The 22,407-nt window shown below is 34.8% G+C and overlaps 1 protein-coding gene across 16 annotated transcripts in view; it reads right to left on the bottom strand.

The window, feature by feature from the left end:
- Positions 1-22,407, bottom strand: part of DLG1 (discs large MAGUK scaffold protein 1) — a 276,922-nt gene that overhangs the window by 167,665 nt on the left and 86,850 nt on the right. For all 16 annotated transcript variants that reach the window (XM_008009612.3, XM_008009616.3, XM_038003103.2 and 13 more), the window contains exon 5: positions 2,696-2,860. In XM_008009612.3, the coding sequence (XP_008007803.1) occupies positions 2,696-2,860 (165 nt within the window). The remainder of the gene's footprint in view (positions 1-2,695; positions 2,861-22,407) is intronic.

Below are 22,407 nucleotides of genomic sequence, written 5' to 3'. Positions count from 1 at the left end.
GAATAAGAGTGAAAGGCATTTATTTACTTTAGACTTTTTAAAGTTAAACATACATTAAAATTTCTACAATAACCACTAATGGAAGAGAAACAATTTTTAACTTCCAAGCTAATAGTAAGGGAAAATGAGATGAGAAAATACAATCCAAAAGAAGATATGAGCCAGGTGCGGAGGCTCACACCTGTAATCTCAGCACTTTGGGAAGTCAAGGGAGGAGGATCACTTGAGGCCAGGAGTTCAAAACCAGCCCGGGCAACAAAGCAAGACCCTGTCTCTACCAAAACAAAAAAATAGCCAAGCATGGTGGCGTGTGCCTGTAGACCCAGCTACTTGGGAGGCTGAGCTGGGAGGATCACTTGAGCCCAGGAGTTTGGGGCTGCAGTAAGCTATGATAGCCAACGCACTCCAGCCTGGGCAACACAGCAAGATCCTGTCTCAGAAAAACAAAAACAAAAAAAGACAATATGAAAGGAATAGTCCCTAATGTTTAAGAATTAAACACACTTCTAAGTAACTCATGAGGCTAACAAAAAACAAATCACACTGGACGTTAAAAAAAGTACAAAAGAAAACATTACATATTCAAACTTGTGGGATACATTTAAAAATCCTGTTTCAAGAAAAATTTATAAATGAATACTACTAGAAAAGAAGGCTGGTAATCAGTGCAATAAGCAACTGACTTGAGAAACTAGAAAAACAAGAAAACAGAATAAACTCAAAGAAACCGAAAAAGAAAAAAATAATAAAGATAAAAAGAGAAAGGAAGAAAAGATAAAAGAACTGTTTCTGCCACTAACTGGTAAACAGCCAACTGATTTTTTGGCTGTTTACTCTCCCTAACTCTCTTTCAGTTCCTCAAGGGAAGATGAGATTACTTATACTGAACACAATCTTTAATTGATATTCAGCTATCCTACATGCAATTTATATTTACATATACACATATGCATGTACATACATAAACACATCTATATGTATGTGTATGTGTGTAAAAGAACAGAGGGATAAGGGTGGGCACACAGGGCAAGGACTCAAGATAATTTTTTTTTAAGATGGTTCTTTGAAAAGACCATCTTTGAAATGGACACTTTTGGCAAGAATGCTGAAGGAAAACAAAGAGTCTGAAATAAACGATATTATGAATAAAAAAGGGGCCATGCCTACATATGCTACAGATATTAAAAGGTATTAGCAGGGTATCATAAATAATAATTTGAAAATACATCTGAAATGTTAAAAATTACTCAAAAAAAATAGCCTAGCAAAATTAGCTGATAGAAAATTTGAATCGTACTATAATCACTAAAAATTTTAACCAGTAGTATGTTATCACTCCTCAAAGAGAATTACAAAATCCAGGTAAATTTTACTAGTAAGAAATTATCCTTAAGCTAAATACACACAACCAATAAAGGATTAGTATTCAGAATATATAAAGAAATACAAATTAATAAAAAGAACAACCCAATACAAAAACGAGCAAAAATCTTAAATGGGCCCGTAACAGATAAGGAAACCTAAAGGATCAATAAATATATCATACCTCCCTAATAAAATTCCCATTAAAATCACAATCAGATACCATTTCAAAACCAAAACAATGCCAAAAATAAGAATACCAATTGATGAGAACATGGATCAACTAAAAACATTAGATGTTGCTGCTGAAACTGGAAATGACACAGCTACTGAGAAACACTCTGGCATCATTCACAAAGATGTATATATAACCTGTGTTTTTAGAAGCACTTTTTATACTAGTAATAACTTGAAAATAAATCCATATCCATCAAAAGTAAAATAAATTGTAGTATATTCATAAAATAGAAAACTCTGAAGCAGTGAAGTTAATCAACCTGAGGAATGTGATACTGAGTAAAAAGTGCAAGTTAAAGGTAAGATACAGTATGAGTCCATTTACATAAAGTCCAAAATATGCAAAACAATTGATCAGCCATCTAAATATATAGTAGAACTCTAGTAAGAAGGGTAAATAAACTCAGGATTATAGTTACTTCTGAGGGGAGAGATGACAGGATCAGGAAAGGTCACATATTTGGAATTTAAAGATAATGTTAACGGCTCTTTTTCTTTTTGGAAATGGAGTCTTGCTCTGTCGCCCAGGCTGGAGTGCAGTGGCGTAATCTAGGCTCACTGCAACCTCCGCCTCCCAGGCTCAAGTGATTCTCCTGCCTCAGCCTCCCGAGTAGCTGGGACTACAGGCGTGCGTCATCACGCCTGGTTAATTTTTTTGTATTTTTAGTAGAGATGGGATTTCACCATATTGGCCAGGCTTGTCTCAAACTCTTGACCTCAAGTGATTCTCCCGTCTCAGCCTTCCAAAGTGCTGGAAATACACTTTTTCTATACCAACTAATATTTAAAAGCAAGTGTTTGAAAATATTTCAGTGTGTTGTATTTGAAATTTAATAGTTATTTCCTTCATGGGAATTTTTAGACTTAAAGATAGCATCACTGAATAACATTCATTTATAAAATATGTATTTAAAAATGTTTTCCGTTTTCCTGAGTACTAATGAGCACCTTGAAATTCTCCATGACTATGATACTACAATGGGGGGTGGGGGGTGGGGAGAACCTACATGAAAGAAAACTTCTCTCCGAGCATGAGCTGTATGTCTGACAAAAGTAATATGTAATTCATAACGATAAGAAATAGATACTATCCTACCTTTATTGGTGAAATATGAGAATGAGAAACAAATCCATGGACATTCTCAATCTCTGATAAGTTCTTCTCTGAGACGTGAACCAGCTCGGGACCCACCACTTCATTCGTGATTTGTGGGGAAATGTGCTCTTGAGGAGGTGTGTCTTCATCCTGGTACCTGTACTTCTGTAAAGTAAAGAAAATAAATATGAAAAAGCCCTGATAAGCAAAGTGAGTTTAATTCAAATCATGGTTTTCATAACTAGCCAAATACTCAACATTTAGTAATATAAAAAGTATATTTATGGTTTAATACATCAGATCTGAGAAATAGGATTTTATTTTAGAAATAATGCCAATAATTTAATAAAATTATTTAATTTAAACATTAAAAATAACTCAAAGCTAGGTGATAGAGAAGCCTGAATATTGGACTGCTCACTTCTTACACAATGTTAGCTGAATCATGTATCTCTAAGATACAATTATTTAAATAAAGTCAACGTGAAAAGCCCAAGTTATGCACCTTAGTCTGGTTTTCTTACTCCGTTAACTTGTATACAAAATTTTTTAAAGTCAGCCATTTTAATTTCTACCTGAAAATTAGTTCAGCAGACAATAGCATTTTTTATTTTAACTATAATCTCTCTCTCTCTCTCTCACACACACACCTCTATGCAATCTGTTTCTAAAAAATTACTATAATTAAAAAAAAGCTTCCTCACACCAAGCTGAGAAGGCCGATGGCATAAATAAAGCCACACTGAAAAAAAATATTCTCTTTCCCATCACCCTGAAATAAACCTACTCATAAAGAAAAGACACAAAACAAGGCACAATAAAAAAAGAATTTCAATAAGAAACCAAGGTTTATTAAGTTGCTCTTATCAATGATTTAAATAAAAATAGCAAACACAAAGTGATATTTTTAAAAAAAGGCATACAAGTGGGTCAGTACCCAGTAATCCTACTACTGGGAACAAAACCAATCAATCAATCAACAAATGAATAAATAAATAAATCATTCTATCAAAAAGACACATGCGTGTTCACTGCAGTGCTATTCACAATAGTAAAGGAATGGAAACAACCAAGATGTCCACCAATGGTGGAATGGATAAAGAAAATGTGGTATATATACACCACAGAATACTATGCAGTCATAAAAAAGAATTAAATCATGTCCTCTGTGGCAACATGGATAAAACTGGAGGTCATTATCCTAAGTGAACTAACACAGGAACAGAAAACAAAGTATTATTATGTTCCCACTTGTAAGTGGGAGCTAAACATTGAATACACACGGGCACACAGGGGAACAATCAACACGGGACTGCTTGAGTGGGGAGGTGGAAGGGGTGTGGGGTGGATGGCTACCTGTCGGGTACTGTGCTCACTCCCTTCGTGACAGGATCATTCCTACGCCAAGCCTCAGTGACACACAGTTTACCCAAGTCACAAACCTGCGTATGCACCCCCTGAACTTCAAAGTAGGAAAAAAACGGGTCAGTAAACTTAGAGGGAAAAATGCTCAACTTCTTTAGTGAGAAGAAACAAACAAACAAAAAACCCAGCATCAGCTGAGAGACAGTATTAAGCAGTATTAAGGAGGAATACCAGTTATCTGTTGTATAGATGGGAGGAAAAATGTACGTTTGTAAATGCATACCAAAAAAAGAAAAAAAAAAAAAAAAAAAAAAAGAATTGTAACTATGGGCTTGAATGCTGAAAGTTACTATACAACCTCCAGTATCACTTTTTAAACAACGTCCTTCTGTAAAATGGTACAATCACATGGAAAACAGCAATCTGGTTTATATCAACATTACCTTATTCAACATGATACAAGAATAGTTTTTTCACAGGTGTTTTCCAAACCAATAAAAAAAGGTTCTCTAACTTTATCCTGTAAGCAGGGCTGAAGTTAACATAAACACAGAAAACCTAACACAGTTTACATACTCAGTTGAGTGGAAGCACAAGTTAAGTACTCTCAGGAGTAGATATAACGAAGGAAATTTGGTGCCGTCTTTTGAAACTCTACAGGTACTCAACAACTTAGGATATACTTTAGAAGAGATACACGGATAAGGATATTCACTACAGTTTGGATTTTAAAAAACTGACAATAAACTGCCTTTCAATCAACTAACAAAATGTCTAAAGAAATGAGACACACCCATCGTAGGAAATTCTGCATAGAAGTTAAATTGATCAAAAATTTACATCTTCTAATAGGACAAAGTAAAAATATAGATAACTGAATGAGGAAAGGATCTTTCAAAGCTATAGATACTTATATACACATGATATGTATTTTCTACATAAAACTATATATGTACCTAAATATATTTAAAATTTTATATAAATGCATTGTTTAAACATTTTAAAGCAACAGTGTATGTATGTATCATTATATATGTGTATGTGTGTATCCACGTCTATGAATGTACGTATGTAATTTGGAGGGACGTGAAAGGAATTAAAATTTAAAAAAAGCCTCATTCTGAAAAGGAAAGAAATAATTTTAAAATTATGTCTTTTAAGTAGCTTTTAATCTATAAGTTCCCTCTTGATCCTTTTTTATTTTCTATAATTACGGAAAAACTCAAGGCATTTGACCTAAAGAGGTTCCAGTAAAATGACTGCAACATCATGGGGTTCTTCAATGTGGTCCTTTTGCTTCCTTATTTCCTGCAAACTGGCAGCTGGACACAACAAATTGATTAGTCTCACGTTCCGTCCTTTTGGTGAGAGTACAGGTGGTGGTGTTATTTTATCAGAAAGCATATGCTTGTCTCTCTTTTTGTAAAGTTAGCAGCTCTTGATATTCAATGCCTAAACTAATTCATTCACTGGGATTTGCAAAAATTGTGACAAACTAATTCGCTATTCATTTTTCACCAATGCAATGGAATACATGTATAAAGAGACACTTCGCCTACGACGTGGGCATCCGTTGGTGTGGTTCACACAGATGAAACAGGAAAATACCTTTACTTACTAGTTTCCAAGACAGATTTGAAAAATTGGCTCCCTGTCATCTCCTAAGGTGATCAATTAGTTTCCATATAGCATTCAATGCAATCTCTGTCAAAATTCCATCAGGCACTTTCCCCCCACAGAGGCTGACAAGCTGATCCTAATATCCACATGGGATTGCGAGGAATGCAGAATAGCCAAAATAATCTTGAAAATGAACAACAAAGTAGAGGGCTCACACCTCCTGATTTTGAAACTTACGACAAAGCTACATTAATCAAGACTACGGTACTGGAATAAATATAGATATATAGATCAATGGAACTGAAGAGTCCAGAAATAGATCCTTACATTTATAGTAAATTGATTTTGGACATGTGTGCCAGGGAGAAACAATCTTTTTTTTTTTTTTTTTTTTAAACAAATGATATTGGGACAACTGGATGCAAAACCATGAAATTAGACCCTTTTCTTACACTACGTACAAAAATTAACACAAAATTAACTAAAATTAAATATGAGCTACAGTTAGAAAACCGTAAGTGTAAATCTTTGTGACCTCAGGATTACGAAATGGTATGTTAGATATGACATCCAAAGCATCAGCAACCAAAGAAAAAACATAAATTGGACTCATCAAAAAAACAAAAACAAAAACAAAAACTTTTGTTCATCAAAAGCCACTATCAAGAAAGTGAAAAGACAACCCAAAGCGGCCAGGTGCGGTGGCTCACACCTGTAATCCCAGCCCTTCAGGGGGGCTGAGGTGGGCAGATTACGAGGTCAGGAGTTCGAGACTAGCCTGGCCAATATAGTCAAACCCCATCTCTACTTAAAATACAAAAATTAGCCAGGTGTGGTGGCGGGTGCCTGTAGTCCCAACTACTCGGGAGGCTGACGCAGGAGAATCGTTTGAAGCCGGGAGGCAGAGGTTGCAGTGAGTCAAGACCGGGCCACTGTACTCCAGCCTGGGTGACACAGCGAGACTCAGTCTCAAAAAAAAAAAAAAAAAAAAAAAAAAGGACAACCCAAAGCATGAGGAGAAAAACACTACAAATAATATATTTGATAAGGGTCTAGTGTCCAGAAGACAATTTACAGCTCAACAAGTCAATTTAAAAATGGGCAAAAGATTTAAACATTTTCCCAAAGAAGATATACGAATAGCCAATAAGCACATGGAAGGATGTTTAACATCATTAGTCATTACATAAATGCAAATCAAATCCATAATGAGATACTACTTCACATCCAACATGAGGACCATAATAAAAAAAAAGACCGACAGGTGTTGTCAAGAATGTGGAAAAATGGGAACTCTCGTACATTACTGATGGGAATGTAAAACGGCACATTCCCTCTGGAAAACGGTTTGACGGTTCCTCAAAAAGTTACATGAAGTATCTTAAGACCCAGCAATTTCACTCAAGAGGGAGAAATGGTATCAACTGCTAATGGATATGGAATTTCTTTCTGGGATGATGAAAACCTTCTGAAATTAGTTAGTGGTGGTAGGTGCACAACCCTGCACACATAACTGTATACTTTAAAAGAGTAAATTTTACAGTATATGAGTATCTTTGAATTATTATAAAAATTATCACGATAAACTGATGGATTACACATATCTGATGATAAAATCTACTGAAAAAATCATCTCTGAACCTGAAATTTACATATCTCTAGCCAATGGGAATCTCTTAAAGTTTCTGAGTTCCCTTATACTTGTACCTTTAAGAAAACCTTTTATAAAAACAGTTACCAAATCTAAAGTATATTCTCTATTACAGGTTGAGCGTCCCTAATCCAAAAATCCAAAATCCGAAATGCTCCAATTTTCAAAACTTTTTGAGCACCAACATATCACAAGTGAAAAATTCCATATCTGACCTCATGTGATGGGTTGTAGTCACAACACTGTTTCATGCACAAAAATAGTGTATATGAAGTCCTTCAGGCTACGTGTATAATGTGTACATGAAACAAATTTCATGTTTAGATCTGGGTCCCATCCCCAACATATCTCATTATGTATATGCAAATATCCCCAAATCTGAAAAATTCAAAAATCCAAAACACTTCTGGTCCCAAGCACTTTGGATATAGGATGCTTAACCTGTAATTATTCAAAAAAGAGAAACCTTGGGTTCATTACATTTATTAATTGAGAAAGCACTTCCAAGTAGCTTTCAAGGCCATCATTACATTACACAGCAATATTCATCTCTATTTCTTGTTATCTAAAGGTTTATCTCAACCTATTTCCAATTTTTTGTAACACTGAAAACTTCATATAAAACCAGTTTGCCAATAAAGTAGAATGTAGAAAACTAATGCCCCCCTAAGGATGGTCCAAGTCTAACTTACCTAATACTTAGACTAAGAAGAATTACAAAGTGGTGACGAGGAGGGTTAGGGATGAAGGAGGAAACATATTTTTAAATGATTATAGTAAGAACATTCTAAAAACATTTTCCCATCCTTGTTTACATTTTTCAGGCCACTATCTTTGACATAAAACTTTACGCTGCCCTTAATCTTGGTTAACAATATCAGCAATATTATTTACTTACTCACTACTATGACTTACATATAGGAATGTGACTAAATTACTACTTCACTGCTGTTAGATAATTTCCAGATATCTTTCTTTAGAAACAATTTTCTGATTATGGAAATGATGCAGATTCTTGAATCTATTAGAAAATCCAAAATAACTAAAATTAAGGCCAAAAACTAAGTATTTAATAAAATATTTAGTACAAGGTTCTTAATACCAAACCGTTGAACAAATATTATTAGTGTGCACATATCTCCCTATCTACCCTTCAAATACTTATTATTTCAGTAGTAAATTTAAAAGAAATATTTGGTACCACATATTGTTCCATGCATGCCAATACACTTCATTTTAGGAAAAACAGTAACACATTAACATAAAGGGAGCAGTGAGGCTTAATGTGAATTCCTGAAACAGATGAGGATTAACATGTGTTGAGGAATGGAGGCCAGTATTACCCTGCTACCAAAACCACAAAGGACACAGCAAAATAATAAAACTACAGGCCAATATCACTAATGAACATAGACAGAAAAATCTAAAGAAAACACTAGCAAATCGAATCCAACAGCACCATCAAAAATATAATACCCCATGATCCTGTGGGATTTATCCTGGGGAGGCAAGGAGATAGTTCAACATACACAAATCAATAAATGTGATACATTACATAAACAGAAATAAGGTCAAAAGCCTTATTTCAATAGACTCATCTCAATAGACTCAGAAAACACATTCAATAAAATTCAGCCTCCTTTCATAATAAAAAGTCCACAACAAACTAGGCTTTGAAGAAACGAATCTCAACATAAAAAAGACCATATATAACACACCCACAGTCAACATTATAGTTAGTGGGGAAAAGTTAAAAGCATTCCCTCTAAGAACCGGAACAATACCGGAAGAGCCACTCTTACTCAACGCAATACCGGAAGACTTGCCACAGCAATTAGGCAAGAGGAAAAAATAAAAGGCACCCAAATTAGAAAAGAGGAAGAAGTCAAATTATTCCCGTTTGCTGATGATATGATCTTGTATCTAAAAAACTCTAAAGACTCCACAAAAAAAACTCTCAGTTGGTAAATGAATTCAGGAAAAGTTTCAGGATACAAAATCAATGTACAGAAATCAGTAGTGTTCCTATCCACCAATAATGATCTGGCCAAAGACCCAATCAAAAAGGCAATCCCATTTACGATAACTACAAAATAAAATAAAGTAATAAAATACCTAGGAATACATTCAACCAAGGAGGCAAAAGATCTCTACAAGGAAAACTACAAAACAATGATGAAATACATGGCAGATGACACAAACAAATGGAAAAACACCCCATGCTCATGGATCAGAAGAATGAATAAAGTTAAAATGACCACACTGCCCAAAGCAATCTAGAGGTTCAATGTAATCCCCAGTAAAATACCAATATCATTTTTCACAGAAGTAGAAAAAAAAATCCTAAAGTTCATATGGAACCAAAAAAGAGCCCAAATAGCCAAAACACTTCAGTGAAATTACTCAGACACAGAAAGACAAATACTGCATGCTCTCACTTGTAAGCGGGAGCTCAATAATGTGTACACATGGACGCAGAGTGTGGAATGATGGACAACGCAGACTTGCAGGGGTGGAGGGGTGGAGGGGTAGAGGGGTGGATGACAGGAGGCAGTCTGGTGGGTACCATGTGCACTGCTTTAGTGATGGATGCTCTGGGGGCCCTGATTTCACCACAATGCAGTTTATTCATGTAGCAAAACTGGACTTGTACCCCATGATTATATACAAATAAACCAAATGCATGGAAACCATAATAAATGTAAGATGAGCAGAATGACAAAACGAGTGATAACGATAAATGTAAATGTATTATATCTGCACTTCACATCTATCAAGGAAACACTGATTGCTGCCTTCCTCAAGAAGACAAAAACCTTCCAAATTTCTCAACCAGATTATAGAACCTGAAAACACAAGAGACTCTCACTTTGAATATGAATTCAAATGTTTTGGAAGGAAAAAAAGCAAACTGAATCCAACACTATGATGTGAAATGTATTCCAACAATAAGGATGGCTCGATTTTAAGACAGTCATGTATTCATGTATTTTAACATATGAAAAGATCAAAGAACAAAATTCGCATGATCATCTCAATAAATGCTCTAAGAACCACCACCTAAGAATCTCAAAATTTTAAACCCAATCCTGATTTTAGGAGAAGAAAAACTCTTAGCAATACAGAAATACAAATAAACTTTTAAAGCATCTACCAGCAATCATATTTGATGGTGAAACAGAAGCATTCTTAAAGTGGCAATCAAGGCAGTATCATCTTACTCAACACTTCTCTGGTTTCTAACCAATATGCTAAAAACAAAACAAAACAAAAACAAGAAGCGTAATTGCCTAAAACTGCAAACCAGAAAACTGTAAAAGAATTGTAAGGAGATGTGAGCATTACTTCTGAAGAAATGTTCACAACTTTAGCCAGTTTTTCAGAGGGATTTGGGAAAATTACTTTAAATTAGTCTGTGGGGTAGGGAGGAATGCTGTCCCTGTCAGAGAATGATCCAGTCTAACCACTGTTAGATTTGTCGTAAAAGTGACAGTGAAGCGGAAGGGAAAATGTGTATTTTGTGTATAGAGATGTTAATTTTAGGCCTGGGACAGTGGCTCACGCCTGTAATCCCAACACTTTGGAAGGCTGACACAAGAGGATCACTTGAGCCCAGGAGTTCAGGACCACTTTTGAGACTCTGCCTCTACAAAAAATTTTTAAAATTAGCTGGACGTGGTGACGTGTGCTTGTAGTTTCAGCTACTGGGGAGGCCGAGGTAGAAGAATTGCTTGAGCCTGGGAGGTTGAGGCTGCATGCCATGTGCAGTGAGCCACACCACTGCCCTCCAGCCTAGGCAACAGAGCAAGACTCTGTCTCAAAATAAAAATAAGATAAAATTTGTAACATCTCCATCTTGTAAAATACTTAGAGAACTTTGTCACAGTCTGTGTCATGAACTTTCAAAAACAGTTCCAAAATCGAAAGATTACAGTATCTCCATTTGAAGACTAGGTTTTCTCAAAGTCAGAACCAGGATATTTTAAATTCTAAAATTTATCTAACTAGCAAATACTGTATTCCACAAATCCAGTACACATCATCAATTATAAGATGCCCCAGTAATTACATTTAGCCCCCTAAAAAGAAAAAAGAAAAAAAACACTGCCAAATAAATTGTGAAGTACATCAATTGCAAATAATTCCAAATTTGAGACAGGTTAAAAGTAGAGAAAAGTATATTTTAGGATCAATAAAATACATTAAAGCCACAGACATTTACTACATTTCTTCTCCAAAATCCTTACTTACACTTTTGCAATCTTTAACAATTAAAAAATTATCCTTTCTAGAGCAAAACTATACTCTTGGTTTCAAGGTTAAAGTAAATGGCCTCTGTCAGGGAAAAAGAGCAGTCATTAAATTGTATTGCTCAGGTAGGCAAGAGCTACAGCAAGCAGTAAAAGTGTACAAACTGACAACACTGTAATTAAAATAGGGCTGGTGGGTGCCCAAACCATACAGATACTTTTAGGGTAAGGAAGACAACGAAATCAATCATCTGCAAAGAGTCATACTAGGTTAGGAATGAATCTCTCTGTGGCAGAAGGCCCCGGTGTAGGTGCTTGTTTTTAACTTACTTAAGAGAGTACAAAGAACACCTTGCTCACAGGTAGCTCAAGAGCCAAGAGCTTTTCTATTCTCCAGCTAAAGATTATAATCCTATTCCCACGGCTCAGTCTGCTCCCAAGTATAGGAAAAACCATGTGAATCAATGTGATTTCCACATTACACTGACTTCATTTTTCTACTTATACATTTCAAATGAGCTAACCACAATACAGAAATGCATAGGAAACATTACTGTTTTTGTTCTTGACCCAATGGTTTAATATGAAGCTACAGGAATAGAAACAGAAGAATCCTATAATAATTGATGTTAGATTGCTTGTTTTCTGGGAGCTGGAATGAATATTTTAGGTGCAATTAAACTATTGCCTGTGGTTAAACAATTTCTCCCAAATACAGTCGGCTCTCCATATCTGTGAGTTCCATATCTACAGATTCAAACAACTGCAGATGGAAAACATTTGGGGGAAAAAAAATACAACAAAAACAATACAACTAAAGAGCAATACAGTGTAACAACTATTTATGTAGCATTTACGTAGAATTAGGTATTATAAGTAATTTAGAGATGATTTAAAATATAGGAGGATGTGCACAGGTTATATGCAAATACTATGTCTTTTATGTATCAAGGACTTGGGCATCAGCAGCCACTGATTTTGGTATCCATGAGCAGCATGCGGTATTATCCTGGACCCAATCCCCTGTGGATACAGGGAGATGACTATTCATTCACTTGCCTGGAATAAAAAAGTATTAAAAACCCCTGAAACCACTGACAGCAATTGCCAAAAGGTTAAGGGCCAAGAAGAACAGAATTACTAATTCAAGCTTTTTAAGGAAGGAAATGTCATATACCAAGATAAGATTTCCACATACCAAACCATCTTGAACATGCCAAAACATAAAAAATAAAAATGTGTTCAACCTTCATATGATAAAGCTATACATGTGAAAAATGGTATACCTTACCAATATTGGGACTTACTCCTTCCCCCAGAAATCAAGCCTGGATTAGGGAAAGGGTGGGGGAGGAGGGGGGAAGCAAAATACAATACAAACAAAATTGTGTCGTTACGATTTTATAGGAATATATAAATTTCCAAAACTGGCCATGACGGAATGAAATAAAACCTTGAAACAATAATCATGAGAAAGGACAACATTCTAAAAAAATAATTCCTCAGAAAGGACAAAAAAACTAGAAACCAATCTCACTTATGAATGTAAATGCAAAGTTCCAAAACAAAACATTAGCAAAAGAACTCAGAACATCAAAATATTATAACCCAAGTAGAATACATTCCAAACATGTCAGAATAGGTAAATATCAAAAAAGCATTTCATGTAACTGACCTCATTAACGAGTCAAAAGGAAAAAAAAATTAATGAATATCAAATAATCAACACACAAAAACATCCATTATGATTAAAAACAACCACTGCCAACTCTTGGAGTAAAACAGTAACAACCGGACAGTTTCCTACGACAAACGGAACTGAAACTGACACTACAATTAATGGTGAAGTATACCCACTAAAACTGAGAACACAACTTCTCTACGGCTGCTATAGTAAGTTACCAAACGTAGTGGCTTAAAACAACCACAATTTGTCTAGTTCTGTAGTTGAGAAGTCCAAAATGTATTTCACTGGGTGTCAGAGGCTCTAAAGGAGAATCTCTTTTCCTGCCTTTTCCAGTTTCCGGGGACTGTCTATATACATTGCTTGGCAGGGGGCCCGCTTCCCATCTTCAAAGCCAACAACGTCAGGCCAAGTCCTTCTCATGCTGTCAACTCCTGGGTTCTGTTTTCCAATTGCCTCTTCCAAGGAAACTCTGGGTCCACCCAAATAATTTAGGATAATCTCCCTATCTTAAAATCAGTTTATTAAAAATCTTATTTCCACTTGTGGCCTTAATTTCCTTTTGCCATGTATTCACATGCTCAAGGGGCTATCTATAGGGCACAGACATCTTTGCGGTGGCAGATGGTGGGCAGGGAGAGCATTATTCTGACTATTAGTATGCTACTGAAAAGTAAACAGAGAAATCTATGATGTAAAGGGTCAAATGATTTCTACAGATTCTTTTAAGATGGCATTTAAAAAAATCAGTATATACTCTTAAAAATAACTCTTAATTATATAAGATATTTTCTTTTTCTTTTGAGACAGGATCTCACTCTGTCACCCAGGCTGGAGTGCAGTGGCGTAATCTCGGCTCACTGCAACCTCCCCTTCCCAGGCTCAAGCAATCCTCCAGCCTTAGCCTCCCAAGTAGCTGGGACCACAGACACGCGCCACCACGCCCAGCTAATTTTTGTATTTTTTGGAGACAGGTTTTCACCACATTGCCCGGGCTGGTCTCAAACTCTTGAGCTCAAAGCAATCCACCTGCCTCAGCCTCCCAAAGTGGTGGGATTACAAGCACAAGCCTTGATTTACAGTATACTTCTATTCATCCAAAAAGTCAACGATTAATCTGACTAATGGGGAAACACATCATTCGCATTAAAGTCGGAAATAAGCATATCATTATAACTACTGCTAACACTTTTCAGGAGATGTAAGAAAAAAAACTATGAGATAAAAAAAATTAGAAGGAAAAGAATAAAATTACCACCGACCTGATGGTAAATCTAGAAAATCCAAGGGAAATGTAATAAATAAATAAATAAATAAGAATAAAGAACAATATACCAACAATAAATAAAAGATTTCAGTTAGGTATCCAGGTAGAAAATGAATATATAGATACTGATTGCCTTCATTTAACTAAGTATGCTGGAAATTTTGTTGGACTGCTTTCAAATATGACCTGCTACCTATTTTTGTAAAGGAAGTTTTCGTGGAACACAGCCACACTCATTCACACTTCATGTATGACTTGTGGCTGCTTTCTACCTGCCTCTGTAATACGGTGGTGGAGCTGGGAAGTAGACGGCCCAGAGAGCCTAAAGTATTTACTATCTGGTCCTTTACAGCAAAGATGGCTGGTCTCTGATTTAAACTAATAATAATCAATTAGATGATACAAGGAAATAGAAGGCCATATCTGAAATAGAAACAAAAAAAGATAAAATGCCCAGGAATAAAACTGAAGTATCCAAATGTCCAACTTTACCAAATGAAAAGAAGACAGGCCATGTTCTTGGCAGAAAGAATCAAGTCAAAGATATCATCTCCTTCCTAAGTTTATCTATACTTTTATCTTTAACATAATCCCAACGAAAAGGCCAACAGAAAATTAATTCATTTACTCAAATATTTATGCAGAAATTAGAAAAGGAAACTAAAGTTACTTTAAAAAACCAGGAAGAAAAAGAGAAAGTCTACAGATAAGGAATAAGTGTGCACAATCTTCAACAAATCTTAAAATCTATTATAAAACCTTGATTAATATATGGTGTTACTGGTACAAGAACAGAAAGATCAGTGAAACAAAGATGAAAATCGGTATATTAATAGAACTTTGGTACTATTTTTAATAAAGTTTATATCTTCAACCAATATCATTGGTTAAAAAATTACTCAATAAATAGCAAGGGGGAAAATGGGTAGTACAACAGAAAATATCCTAAAGATTTTTTTAAATGAGACTATAACACAAGATTCTTCTAGAGAAATTCTTTTATAACAAAGACCTATATAGCTGTAACATAATACTGAGAAGCCATTAAAAAAAGACTGATAAATTTGGCTAGAAGTCAAAACGTTAAAAACTAGGAAAAAAAAATATTTGTAACTTAAATCCAAAGGACTAATTTCACAAACACATTTAAAGACTACTAGTCCCTAAGAAAAAGATGTAAAACCCTCCAGCCCTCTCTCTAATGCATGGAACAAGAATAAGCAAACAATTTAGAGAAAAAAAATCAAGTAATTCTTACATACACAAAAATACGTTTATCTACTACTCCCAAGAGGATAAATGTAAATTAAAGCTACGCTGATGTACTACTTCTCACATTATCAGACTGTCAAATATCTAAGTTTGATAACATACTACATACTGAGGAGGACACGGGAAAAACAGGAACTGTCATACGAATCTGTGGAGGGTACAACGGTACTACCTCTATAAAAGGACAATTTCACAACTTCTATCAAAACTATGAATATATATGACCTCTGACCTGATAATTCTACTTTTAGAAATTTATCCTATAGAAATATTGCCATGTTTACAATCGATGTGTTTGTATTGTTTGTAAAACAAATAATTAAAAACATCCATCACTATATCTAGTAACAATAAACTTGTCAAATAAATCATTCTTATTCAAATAAGAGAATACCATAAGCCATAAAATGATGAGAAAGGTCTTCAGGTATGGAAACAGAAAAAGCTCCAGAATATAATGTTAAGCAGTAAAAACAAGTCCAGAATAGTGTAGACTCTACTCCTGTGTGGGTGGCGGGGTGCGGGTAGTTGGGGGGATGTAAGAGGAGGAGAAAATATACATATTTACTTATATATGGAGAAACTAGGATGCACAGGAAACCGATAGCTTTAGCTGCTTGACGAGAGATTTACACCTGGGGGAAAGAGGCGAGAGGCAGACCTTTTCATCTTCATATAGCTTTTAAATTTTAAGCCATGTGAATGTATTATTCAGTCACAAAATTACCTTTAAAATGAAAAAAATCTTAATGAGTTAGTAAAACAATCATTACAGGAGATACTGGTACACAGCTAGAAAATCCAAGCAAAGCCACTAAAAAAATTAATAAAAGTAATGTAGTATGTTAACTGATTTTAATTAATAATTAGTAAGAATCAGATTTCTCATATTTAAAAGGCAAACATATGACTTGGGCCACCACTAAATGATGTTGAGAATCTGAGCATGAATCTTACTTCATGCAAAGGGAGTGATATACTTTGTAAATAAAGGCAGAATGAAAGCATATGAATGCAAAAAAAAAGGTATATAAACTGTAAGCATAAGAAAGCTGAAGTGCCTATATTAACATATGATAAAACAGACTTCAAGACAGAGTTATCTAAAGAAAAAGAGAGATTTCAAAAAGCTAAAAATTTAATTCACCAGAAAGTTATAAGAACCATAAATGTGTGTACTTAATAACAGGGCCTTAAAATACACAAGCAAAACCAACGGAAATTAAAGGAAGAAACAGACAATTCTACAATTTTAGTAAGAGATTTAAACTCCTTGATTAGCAACTGATAGGACTATACAAATATAAGACAGACAAATTGAACAAACTATCAACTGTCTTGACCTAATTAATATTTATGATAAACAACACTTAACAACTGAAGAAAATACATCACCTTCTGTGAATATGGTACATTTGCCAATACAGACCATATGCTAGGCCACACAAGTCACAAATTTAAAAGGATTGAAATCACAAACAATCCATTCTCTAACCACAATGGAATTAACTGAAAAACAACAAGATATCTAGTAAAATTCCTAATATTTGAATATTAAACACATACTTCTAAAAATCTCATGATTCAAAGAACTCCAGAAGGGAATTAGAAACAATTCAGAATGGAGGAATAATGAAGCTAAACAGGACTAGGTAGTAAAGAATTTAACCTTGTTTTTAAATCCCTCCAAACCCCTGGAATGTCCTGACTGAATTTCCCTGGTTGGAATACTCAGTGCTTATTGTCACACATTGTTGCCAGGAGGGTTAACATCATCCATGACTTCAGAGAGGACAACTGGAAACTCCTCATTCGGAAATTTTCTGGACTCTGTCCCTTGTATCTCTCCCATGGCTTTTAATTTTAATACAGATTTTAATCTGTATCCTTTCAAGTGATACACTATAACTGTGAGTATAATAGCTTTCAGTAGTTCTGTGAGATCTTCTAGAAAATTACTGAACCTGAGGGTTCTGAACTACTAACAAACTTTACAAGTACTTAAAAGGAAATCTGTAGCTTTAACTGCTTATATTAAAAATGACAGTTTAAAATCACTGACCTAAGGATACACCTTGAGAAGCTACAAAAAAAAAAAAAAAAAAAAAAAAAAGACTAAGTAAACCTGAGGGGAAGAGAAGGAAGGAAATAATAAAAGGCAGAAATCAATGAAACATAAAACAAAGAATTGAGTATATTAACAAAGCCAAATAATCATAAAAATAGATAAACCCTATTCCAGACAGATCAAGGAAATAGAGAATATAATTACCAATAAAATTACCAATAATAAAAAATGCAAGAGAGGTTATCGCTAAAAAAAAAAACCTATAGATCTTATAAAGATAATAAAAAATAATTATAAAAAACTTTAGGCAAACTAATCCAGTAGGTTACATGAAATCAAGAAATTCCCCCAAAAAACACATCTTACCACACACCATATTCTGACACAATATAAAACAGTAAATCTGAGTGGCCTCCCAAATTTATATATATAGGTCTTTATAAGAAATATAAAGATACTTATTTAATATATATTAAAGAAATTCAATCTGTTACCAAAACTCTTCCCACTGAGAAAACTCCAGGCCCAAATACACTAAATTCTACCAAGCGTTTAAGAAAGAAGCAATATCAATTTTACACAATTCTTTCAATAAATAGAGTGAACATCTCCCAACTATGAGATCAGCATAACCTTAATACCAAAACCTGACAAAGACATTACAAAAAAAGAAAATGACACAAATATCCTTTATGAACATAAATGCAAGAATCCTGTTTAAAATATAGCAAATTGAATATGAAAAGGATGCTGTAAAGGATAATACATCATGACCAAATATGATTTCAAGAAGGCAAGGTTAGTTTAACATCCAAAAAATAAATAAATGTAATTCTCTATATTTAACAGAATGAAGGAGAAAAATTATATGATTATTTCAACAGACATATAAAATATCTGATCCAATTGAATACCAATTCATAAAACTCTTAGCAAACTAAAAATCCAGAGGAACAATCTCAATCTGATAAAGGGCATTTATGAAAACCTTACAGCTAACAGATGTACAAAGAGGAGCTGGTACCATTTCTACCGAAACTATTCCAAAAAAACTGAAGAGGCTGAACTCCTCTCCAACTCATTCTATGAGGCCAGCGTCATCCTATACCAAAACCTGGCAGAGAGATGACAAAAAAAGAAAGCTTCAGGCCATATCCTTGATGAACACTGATGCAAAAATCCTCAACAAAATACTTAAAAACTGAATCCTGCAGCACATTAAAAAGCTAATCCACCACAATCAAGTAGGCTTCATCCGGGGATGTAAGGCTGGTTCAACATACACCAATCAATAAATGTGATTCATCACATAAACAGAACTAAATAAATGCAAAAGAAACCCACAATGAGATACCATCTCACACCTGTCAGAATGGTTATTAAAAAGTCAAAAAACAGACGCTGGTGAGGTTATGGAGAAAAGGGAACACTTATACACTGTTGTTGGGAGTATAAATGGGTTCAACCATTGTAGAAAGTAGTATGGTGATTCCTCAAAGAGCTAAAAGCAGAACTACCATTTGACCCACCAATCTCATTACTAGTTATATACCTAGGGGAATATAAATCATTCCACCACAAAGACACATGTGCACAAACTTTCACTGCAGCACTACTCACAATAGCAAAGACATGGACATCAATGACAGACTGGCTAAAAAAAATGTGGTACATATACACCATGGGATACTGTGCAGCCATGAAAAAGAACAAGATCATGTCTTTTGCGGGAACATGGATGGTGCTAGAGGCTATTATCCTTAGCAAACTAACACAGGAACAGAAAACCAAATACTGAATGTTCTCACTTTTAAATGGGAACTAAATTATGAGAACCGATGAATACAAGAGAACGATAGACACTGGGGTCTACTAGATGGTGGAGAGTAGGAGGAGGGAGAGGAGCAGAAAAGATAACTACTGGGTACTGGGCTTAATACTTGGGTGATGTAATAATCTGTTCACCTATGTAACAAAGTTTCACATGTACCCCGAACCTGAAAGTTTTAAAAAACAAGCAAAAAACCCTACCGCTAACGTACGCAATGGTGATATGTTGAACTTTAAGACGGAGGAAAAGATGCTCACGTGCCTCACTTGTTTTCAACATTATGCTGGAGGCCCTAACTGTGGCTGGAAGGCAGGCAAAAGAAAGAAAAAGTGTAACAGCCAGTAAAGATTAAGTAAAACTGTCTCTATTTGCAAATGACATGACTGTTCACACTGAAAACCCCAAGGAATTTACAAGACTACTAAAACAACAGTTGACTTTAGTAAGATTGCAGGATACAAGTTAATCAATCGAATTATGTTTTTTACACCAATAGTGAATAATTGGAAGCCAAAACTTTGTAAAAGTTCCATTTGCACCAACTCCAAAAAAGATAAAATACTTAAGAATTAACAAAAGATGTACAAGATGTCTTCACTGCAAATTATAGAACATCGCTCACAGAAATTAAGATCTAAACAGACATCATATATTTGTGGTTTGGAAGACTCAATATTATTAGGAAGTTCATTTTCTTCAAATAATCTATAGATTCAATGCAATCCCAATAATAATTCCAGCACAATTTTTGTAGAAGATAATAAAGTGATTCTAAAATGCTGAAATGCAAACAACCTAGAAGAGCTGAACCAAATTTTAAGAAGAACGAAGTTGGAAGACATGCAACCTACATTATCTGATGTCAAGGCAGTTTGGTATCGGTCAAATGGAGAACACACATATCAATGAAACAGAATAAAGAGTTCAGAAATAAATTCACACACATATGGTGTGAATGGCTGATTTTTGACAAAGTGCATAATGAATTCAAGGAAGGATGAAAAAGTTTTTCAACACAGTGCTAGAGCAACTGGATATCTACGTAGAAAAAAATTAACATCAACCTTTATCTCACAACAGACACAAAATTTAATCTAAAATGAATCACAGACTTAAAAGTAAAACCTAAAACTATAAAACTTCTAGAATAAAATACAAGAAAATCTGTCTGCAAATTAGGAGTAGGAAAAGATTTACTATACAAAACACAAAAAGCACAATGATGAAAGTTTTTTGACAAAGTGGGCTTTATTAAAACTTCTGCTCTTTGAAAGTCACCACTAAGAGAAGTAAAAGGCAAGCTACAGAATGAAATAACATATGTGCAATAAAAGTATCTGATAAAGGACTCATATCTGAATATAGAAAGATCTTTTACAATTCAACAATAATACAAACGATCCAGTTCTTTTAAATAGGGAACAAATTTAAACAAAACTTAACGCATTAGCTTTCTAGAGCTGCTGCAGCAAAGTATGACAAACTGAGTGGCTTAAACAACAGAAGCTTATTGTCTCAGTCCTGGGGGCTCGAAGTCTGAGACCAAGGTGTAAGCAGAATTGGTTTCTTCTAAGGGCTGTGAGGATCAGTCTGTTCCATGCCTCTCTTCCTAACTTCTAGCAGCTGGCAGTCTTCGGCATTCCTTGGCTTACAGATGCATCACTCTGATCTCTGCCTTCATCTTCACATAGTATTCTTGCCGTGTCATGTCTCTTTGACCAAATTCCTCATTTGTATGAAGACACCAGTTATACTGGAATAGCCCACCCCTAAATAACCTCATTTTGACCAAATTCCTCCTTTTAAAAGCACACCAGTTATACTGGAATAGCCCACCCCAATAACCTCATTTTAATCTGACTATCTCTGTAAAGACCTTATCTCCAAATAAGGTCATATTCTGAGATGTCAGAGGCTAGGACTCCAACATATCTTTTTTGTGGGAGACACAATTCAATCCAAAACACTTCACAAAAGAAGATTTCATGTAAAGCATGAAATGATACTCAACATCACAAGTCATCAAAAAAACGCAAATAAAGCCACAATACCCACTAAACCACTGCATATCCACTAAAATGGCTAAATTTGGGGAGAAAGAGGAGACAAAGACAAGCACTGGTGAAAATGTGGAGTGACTGGGACTCTCATCCACTGCCCAAATGTGAAAATAACCATTCTTATACCTAGGATGTGAAAACAACCTCAAGACAATTATCAAGGAGAAATAAAAATAGATGTCCAAACAAAAACTTGCACATGAAGATCCCTAACACCTTCATTCAAAATAGCCAAAAGCTGTTAACAATCTAAATGTTCATTAACAGACAGGAATAAACAAAGTGGTTTATATCCAGACACTGGAATACACCTCTTCAATAAGAAGAAAATTGCTGACACAAACAACAACCTCAATGAATCTCAAAAGCATTATTCTGAGTTTTTTTTTTAAAAGACACTACAGAGTCTTACTGTATGAATCCATTTATATAAAATTTTTGAAAATATAAAATAATTTATGGTGAGAAAGGCAGATTAGTGGTACCTGGTGGAGAGTGGAGAGTTGAATGAATACAAAGGAGCGCAAACAATCTTTTTTGAAAATATTCTGTATCTCACCTATGGAAGTGGTTTCACAGGGGTTTGCAGCTGTCAAAACTAATCAAACTGTACACTTTACACACACAGCCTAATAAATGTAAAT

The sequence above is a fragment of the Chlorocebus sabaeus genome, chromosome 15, assembly GCF_047675955.1.
Source record: "Chlorocebus sabaeus isolate Y175 chromosome 15, mChlSab1.0.hap1, whole genome shotgun sequence".
Lineage (NCBI taxonomy): Eukaryota > Metazoa > Chordata > Mammalia > Primates > Cercopithecidae > Chlorocebus > Chlorocebus sabaeus.
This window is presented reverse-complemented; position numbering and strand designations above follow the sequence as displayed.